Source organism: Pygoscelis adeliae, unplaced genomic scaffold (assembly GCF_000699105.1).
Source record: "Pygoscelis adeliae isolate BGI_AS28 unplaced genomic scaffold, ASM69910v1 Scaffold63, whole genome shotgun sequence".
NCBI classification, from domain to species: domain Eukaryota; kingdom Metazoa; phylum Chordata; class Aves; order Sphenisciformes; family Spheniscidae; genus Pygoscelis; species Pygoscelis adeliae.
In genome coordinates this window covers 2,381,880-2,389,860 of record NW_008824414.1, presented here as the reverse complement: position 1 = coordinate 2,389,860, position 7,981 = coordinate 2,381,880, and the positions used below count along the sequence as shown (strand labels likewise).

Sequence of the window (7,981 nt, the reverse complement as noted above, 5' to 3'; positions counted from 1 at the left end):
TGGATTTGGTCCCAGTCTGGCAACTGTAACACATTTATGCAGAAGCATTCTTAATCCTATTAGTTGGCAAATATTAAATAGTTGGTTGACTGCCACGTAGGTAAAACAAAGCTTGATATTTCTTGAACACATGATGTTTGTCAATTCTTTCTACTTACTACTGAAATTTAGCAGAGAGACAAGCTTCCTGGAAGCTTACAAGTTTATCAGACTAGCTTTTTGCCAAGAGACTTCTCTCTCAGGGGGGCGGGGGGAGCACAGGGAAGTAGACTGTACAAAGATCCACAAACAGCACGACTTGGAATATATAATTAAAAATCTAACTGTAGCTAGCACTCAAAAATAAATGTACTAACAAAAAACCCTAATGGTTCTTTGAAACTCATATTCAAAATAGAAAATCTAGGTAGTGAAAACAGTAAGTCCTGCAACTACTTCAAGCAAAAACAGTGAGCAAAGCACAAAGATACAGCTTTAAATGCTTTTGTCTGAAATCCTATCAACAAGATGGGTAAAAATACCCTTATTTGGAATTAAACATAGTGCACTGCACGTCAGTATTTTCCATTTAAAAATTTGAATGTTTTGCTTTTTTTTTATTTTAGCTGTCTTTGTACTCATCTCTGATACATAGTGATGTGACACTGTCTCACATAACCACAGATGGCACAGGTCTTTGCAATGAAAAGCTGGCAACAAAAAAACCCCAGAACTAAGGAGCTCTGAGAAGTATTTCAACATAATTAAGAAGGTTTTCACACACAGAAGAACTGCTGTGATGAAGGGCCAACACGTTCGGCCACTAGACAACCCATGGCTAGAAGAGGAGACAGCAAAGCCCAAGACACCTGGCTGAATTTCCACTAGAGGGTGCACAAAGCCCATCTCATACAGCAAAGACCAAGTTCAGCCTTGCTTCTCCAGCCACAGTTCTTCCAAGGGGTAACTGTTCCAAAATAGTTACAGATGGTCAGAAAGCCCTTTTTTTTCTCCTTTTTTTTTTTTTGAGACGGTACACAATGATCCCAAATACCTCCTACAAGGCAAACTAGAACATTGCTGCTAATGATGTTTTAATCACCCTTAAGCAGCCAGCTTTATTTCTAAACCCCTACACAAAACTGTCATCTTCTAAGACTCCATGAACGCCATGAGTTACTTCTCATGATTACCCTATTCCTACCAATTTTTTTAATTTATTCTCACTTTCTCAAATGTGCAAGACAATTTTCAACTACTTGCACAAATAGCCTCTCAACATCTCCATGAGCACTAAATCAAAACAAAGAAAACTTTGCTAAAACAAAGCAAGCACCAAAGAAAACTGAAGAATAAATAAAGACTAAAAATAGCTTAAGAATAAACGTGCTGGTAGAGAATACAACAGTGTACATGTGCTGTGTTCAGCATAAGGAGCCCTCTACTTCACTTAATATAACAAAACAAATCCCTAAAAATAAGCATTTTCTTTAACTAAATGTTAATGAATACTTGCAAAACAGGCAAGTACCTGAGCTATCAGACATTGGTGCTTATTTAAAAAAACAGCTACAATATTGCATGATATGCTGGATGAAAAAAGTAATCTTTACCATCTTGGAACACTCTCTCCACATTGAGTCCGTAAGTAGCACAGGTTTCGTAGTAAGTGCATCTCTTGAGATCATTCGATAACTTCCTCGCTCTGGCATCGTCTATGACACGTGGATTACTGGAACTTATAGCATCTACAGCAACAGCAGAGAAAAAAAATTATTTAAATATAATTTGAAAACATCACCTTACAATTATCAGTACCCAAGCAGTGAGTTTAAGTACAAACCATGAGACACTTAGAATTTTTAGAAAACAACAGGGGTGCACATCACTAATTTTATACTTTGTCACGAGCACACCGATAGATTCTAAAAACCAGGAAAAACTTCAAATGCTTTTTGGTTAACTTAAATATATATCTAGGTCACAAGTTGCAAAAAATACACAATCACATGAAAGAATATGAGCTCTGATGTAAAACAGACTTAAAGAAACAAGTGGGTGACTGATGATGAGAAACATGTCAAATGATTTTTAGGCCTCCTATAAATATCAGCACTGGCTTACAAGTAACCTTCACCTGTAGAGTGTGAAGCACAAAACATGACACGTTTGTAAGGACAAGAACATTTTCAGTAGAGAAACAATGGGATGGGGGGAGAAATGGTACCAGGTATTACTGCAACACTGGGAATAAGTGTTAGATTTGCACAGAAGAGATGCTTTTCTTTTAAAAAAAACTAGCCAATACTAAAACAACTGGGGAAAAAATCATGATGGCAGGTAAGAAATAACAAAGCTGTACAGGACTGCCATTATCATGTTGCTAAAAACCCAGAGTCCAGTTCTTCCCTCAGTTCCTCATTTAACTCTGCCCTGTCTGCTTATTTTTGTTCCTTCCCATTTTTTAGGCTAGTTCTCTCTGCATTTTACTCAGGCACAGAGAGCCAACAGTGTGCTAGCGAGGCCGGGCTAGAAGCAAAGCAGTTTGCTAAACCCCAACTCTGAACCCGCGGCACACACTACGCCTCAGCCGAGGCAAACACTTGCCAGTTTAACATGAAACTGAGATTTTTCATATAGTCAGAGGCTGCATTGTTGACCTGGCTCCCAATTCACAGCCAAGACTGAATCCAAGAAACTTACCGTAAGACTGAGTCTCAAACCTTGATGTAAAGGCACCCATGAGACATTGTGTGAACATACTGCAAAGCCAATAAAAATGATATTTTTCTAAATAAGTAAGAATACTTTGTACCTCTCTGCAAGAGCTACTTTTCATGCATGCTTTAACTTCAATTTCTAGAGATTATCCACAGGAGCTGAAAAAAATTGTTACACCAGAAAAAAAATAACCACCCTGCTAACAGATGAAGGAGAAGTTTCTTCATTGCTACTCCATCATAGCAAAGAACTCTACAAAGCTTATACTGCTTGACTATTTATAATGTGATAATGCTATGAACAAATCCTAAAAAGCAACTTTTTTTTTCCTCATAAGTATCATGGTAATTCTTAGCTCTGGCAAAAAAAGTCTTAAGGCAAGACAACAGTACTACCTATTCTACAAAACTCTGCAGCTACCACCTCACCACCACGGCAGGCACTGATTTCAGCATTTAGAGCCGCTCAGAAAGTTTTCCTAAAAATCTGCTACTTTCCATGGCAGCAAAACTACATTCATTCTTCGGAAAAAAAAGCATCACTTTAATGTGAGCATGAAGTCAGTGACTATTGCAATGCTGTATTTGAGGCTCGGTTCTGGGCATGACATGACCATATCTCAACTGATGTTATCGCTACCTTCTCATGAGGTCTAATTAATAAAAACGGAGCAGTTATTTGGAAAGCTAACAGCAGATTTTTTTTTAATCAGCAGAGGGCGCTGAAAACATTTAACCAGAAAGGAATTGATAAGCAACACCACTGCTTCGAAAAGTTTGACTTCTGAAGCAAATTCAGTGCTACAGCCTGGCCCACTGCAGAACAACAAGGCAGAGGAGAACATCTGGAAGCATCAGGCAACTACAGCAGATTTGGGAGAGATTTCATTTCATGGCTCATTTCAAGAATACCAGTCAAAACCAACAAGCTGGATGTCAAACAGGTATATTTCAAATATATTTTTAACACGTACATTTATATATTTCATATATTTCATTTCACTGCATTGTTTGCCAGTCAACGTAGCCAAAAAGCTGTATTTTCTTCTAATGCTTACTCCCAGAATTAGCAGTATTTCTATCATTAGTCACATTTTTAAAATCCCCTTTCCAGCAGTGCTGCGATGGAAAATGAACTTTGAAAAATCAAATTCCTTTCTGGTAATAATGGGAATGAGATGGAAAAATCATACCTCAAAGTGTCAAAAATACAGAAAGAAAAAACACCTCAGGGAAATGTTTCCCCTCTCCATTTTCAACTCCAGTTTTAAGCTGACAGCGTTGCCCTTCAAAGCAGTTCATTTCTGCTTTTTGGCTGTAGTTTCTGCTATCCTAGGACTTTTTGTGTATCTACTTCCCCTTTCATTTTTTATCATCTGTTTCCGCCTAAAATCCAGCCTCAATTCCTCCCTCCGTGCTGCCCACACTTCCCCTGCCTTCACGTGGCAGCGCTGGTGGCACAGCTCTGCAGGCATGCACGGGAAAACAAATTGCTCTCCGGCCACAAGGCTGACAAAAGAATAAGATGAAAAAGCAATGAAAAGCTTTGACATCACCAAAACTGGTGGCATACACTAAAAGGGAATATGCCCAAAATCAAATCTACAAGAGCAACTTGTGACACTTGCGTTCTCTCTCTAACAGAGTGCACTAACCTGACAATATATTGAAAGCAATGCTTCAGTATGAAGGAACTCACAAAAATGTCTGTACCATGCTTCCAAAACAGCATCTCTGAAGTAAGAACTCTGAAGTCCGACATCCTCACAGGAACTCCTCATTTTTGGAAAGAATTATCACAGGAGGGACATCTACACAGCTAGGTGCAGAGCAGCCTCAACTCGTGTGTGTGTACTGCATGCAGCAAACCAACCACAGTATGGGAAACTGCTGAAACATTAATGTGATGCACTGGCAAAACAAGGCAGGGAATATCCAGAAGACAGCTCAGATGCAAAAGAAACTGAAATGTTGCTGGTACCTTTCCCTTGCCACATTTACCCATAGGACACCTGCGGCTAGCTGCTGCTCCAGAAGAGGTTTTGGAAAAACAGAATGGTGGGGGGTTGTTTCATGAGGCTAAAAGCTACATTTCCATTTGGTTTGAAGAATGGTATACCTGAGAGATTGCACAAGGGCACAGTTCAGTTCTGTTTCTTAACACAGTGTTGAAGGCTTTCGATCCTGATCCATTTGCCTCCTAGGAATGCCAAGGTATTGATTGCTTCTAGACTGCCAAGCTAAAGGAAACCGGTCTCACTTCAAAACTTTGTTACACAACTGGTTCGCCTACCCAAATTGAACATTAGCATCTCCCTGCTGATCAAGAAAATAACCACGACTGGCAAGCACGGGAAATATTTTTTTAAAAGTCCTACACTCCCTCTCCCAGGGTGCTGAATGGACATTTGTCTCCCATCTCAAACCAGTCCTTGCAATGCCACAGCCCTCTAGCAAGCCAGCCAAGGAAGCCCAAACAGCAGAACACCACCCTGCTGATTAACCGCCAGTTTATCCACAAGCTCTCATCAGATGAGTGGCAGTGCTGATGCAAGAGAGGGGAAAAGACAGGACATGGCTTTGCCAGCTTGGAACAGTCTATACAGTCACAGAAATACTCGTAAGTCAAGCCTGTACTTACCCTGGGTTCCCACTAGTACCATTGGAATTTCACTAGTGTTACGATAGTTAGCCATACGGCTGTAGTAGTGGTAAACAGTCTGGAAACTAATTTCATCTTCCAAGCTGAAGACAAATATAACAGCATCCACCCACATGGCAAACTGCAGAATAAAAATGGAAAAGGCACACTGTGAGAAAAGCAGTGAAGAGGATAAAAGGAAAAAAGAAACATTCCTACCGTACTTGGAGGGAAAGACGCATGAGAGAAACTGTGTTAGTGACAATAACCAAGGACTAAAAAGTGGCATATCATTTCTAAAATGATGAATCAACATTCATCACTCTGCAAGTGATGGGGATCTGGGATACGCAAAGGCTTTTCCCCACACTCACAGCTGCATCTCTTCTTTACTGGTATATGATATTACAAGCCCAACTGCTATCAGTGCCCACTAGTTTTGTTTCACAGAAAAAGAAAACATCGCAGCCTCAGATTTCTGAATTGGCGAATTTTAAATGAGTAACACTTATCTCTAGGCACTTGAGTGCCCCATTTAATATGTTATTTCCCCATCCTGTGCTTTACATGCATGCTGATGTTTGTTAATGCCAGGACAAATATTACGGTTGTGGTTTTACAAGCATTGCTAGTAATTCTCACATCTTGATCAATGTCCAAAAACATTAATTTCAGATTTCCAATTCTTCACTATACAGACACTCTTAATTGAGCAAACAGTACTGAATGCCTCGTTCAGCTTTCAGTGTGAAAGCAAACTATTCCCTCTTGGCATCAGGAAACCACTACAAGACATGCGCATACACAGGCCAAGGCAAGGTGCTGCTTAAGTGACTATGCAAGCGAAAAAATTTTAGCTCATGAGTGAAATAAGATAGTTGAAACACATTAAACAGTAAACATATACAGGACATCAAAAAAAGACTTAAGTTAAGCTTACCTCACTGCCTTTATTTTTCCCTAAGTGACTCCATTCCTACCCAAATTTAGACCAATGGAAACAAGTTTCAGCCACTGGTATTCATGCTCTTCATTATATTACTACTACAATATGCCAGGTAGATTGGGGACACACTGAACATAAAGAGAACTGCAAGGAGGTTCATCTAGAAACACTTATACGCATTTTTCTGAGTTTTACAAGACTAGCCTAGGCTTGTAAGCACTTACTTCAGCCCTACCAACTCTTGCAGTTTTGTTTCTGCTCTTACAGTATTTAAACTGCTTCAATCACCAGTTTGTAGACTCACACGATCTCAGCTTTTAGTAAGGCATCCCAAGCTGGCATATGCAAAGGGAAGAAAAAAGAGCTGACAGTATGAATCTGGAAAGCTCTTCACATACTGAAGTTGCTGAGCTCATTAAATTTTCCTTTTTCAGAAGCAGGAACTAGCAGTACTTCTTGCCTATTTTTCATAGGGCATATTAGCTAATAATTTAAGTTAATGTGCATATTCATGACTGTATTGTACTTGAAACCAAACACGTCTCTTATGGTTACAGTGTAAAAATACCCAAAAATGTTTTGAGGTTTTCAAGACAGTCAGGAGGACAATCATCTAGATGTTAAGGACAGGATTATCTACACACAGCATAGTTACTGCCAGAATAAGGTCAACTACCACACTGTTAAATTTTAACTACTCAAACCAGAAGATCTAATTAAAGGAACCAGAGACAGCGTCATTACTGTGGACTTGGTTTTGGTCCTCATTATACAGTGGTTCTCACTGACTGGACTCAGCAGCGTCATGCCAAGAACTCTTCCTTACAGCTACAACGTCCTTAAAGCATCAGTTTGGAAGCTAACGGTCTCTCTAAATTTTCTTAATGTTTCATCAGTGTGTAGCAGCAGCCCTCTAATGAAGATTATTAAAAAAATCCATAGGTTGGTTATTCAATGCAGTTCCTCCAGACACAAAATATTTCCAGTAATTCCTTATTTCTCTTTTTATATTAAAATAAGTTTAAGCTTTGCGGATGTCAGACCTGTGATATTAAAAACCAAAGGAACTGTGGAAAACACACACAAGGTCTGGAAACTCAGGATGTCTTATCCACACCACTGTGCAGGGAATAGCTTAAAATAAGAAGGATAGCGCAGTTGCTGATATACAAATCCATCTTCAGACTTACTACTGTGATTGAGCAGATCTGTTAGTTCAAGGTAAGACCAAACAAAACCAAATTATAAAAAAAATAGCATGTGACAGCTTGTTATAGCTCAGTTGCTATGTTAATCGGGCTTTACAATAGGAGGCCACTACATCTGTAACAGATAACAGCAAGAGTAAAATCAAACCTGGTGAGTAGAAGAAATGGTCAATATTCACAAACTGAAGCAGCATCAGGTAGTGCACCTCACCACCTTCTCATTCCACAAAATGAGCTTTTTTTTTTTTAAGTTATTTTCATCTTTGAACAATCTTATGTTGGACAAGAAAGAGAGAGATCATTGATCCAGAAAGTGAGCATTCAGGTGAGTTTGTTTTCCCTCCCTTCCTGCCAAAAAAAAAAAAAGGGGGGACCGAGACCTGAGCTGCAGCCTTTGCACTGAAGCACAGAAGCCATCACCTGGGGAACTCTCTCCAACCCTGTGCCGCTGAGTGCCAGGAAGACCGCAGTTCATCTCATTGCTTAC

At 39.5% G+C, this 7,981-nt stretch overlaps 1 protein-coding gene across 2 annotated transcripts in view; it reads right to left on the bottom strand.

Annotated features, from left to right (window-relative positions):
• The window catches only part of AGAP1 (ArfGAP with GTPase domain, ankyrin repeat and PH domain 1), a 267,477-nt gene that overhangs the window by 226,788 nt on the left and 32,708 nt on the right, over window positions 1-7,981 (bottom strand). For both annotated transcript variants that reach the window (XM_009320776.1, XM_009320777.1), the window contains exons 4-5: window positions 5,341-5,482; window positions 1,593-1,727 (exon numbers count right to left, since the gene is read on the bottom strand). In XM_009320776.1, coding sequence (XP_009319051.1) covers window positions 1,593-1,727; window positions 5,341-5,482 — 277 coding nt within the window. The remainder of the gene's footprint in view (window positions 1-1,592; window positions 1,728-5,340; window positions 5,483-7,981) is intronic.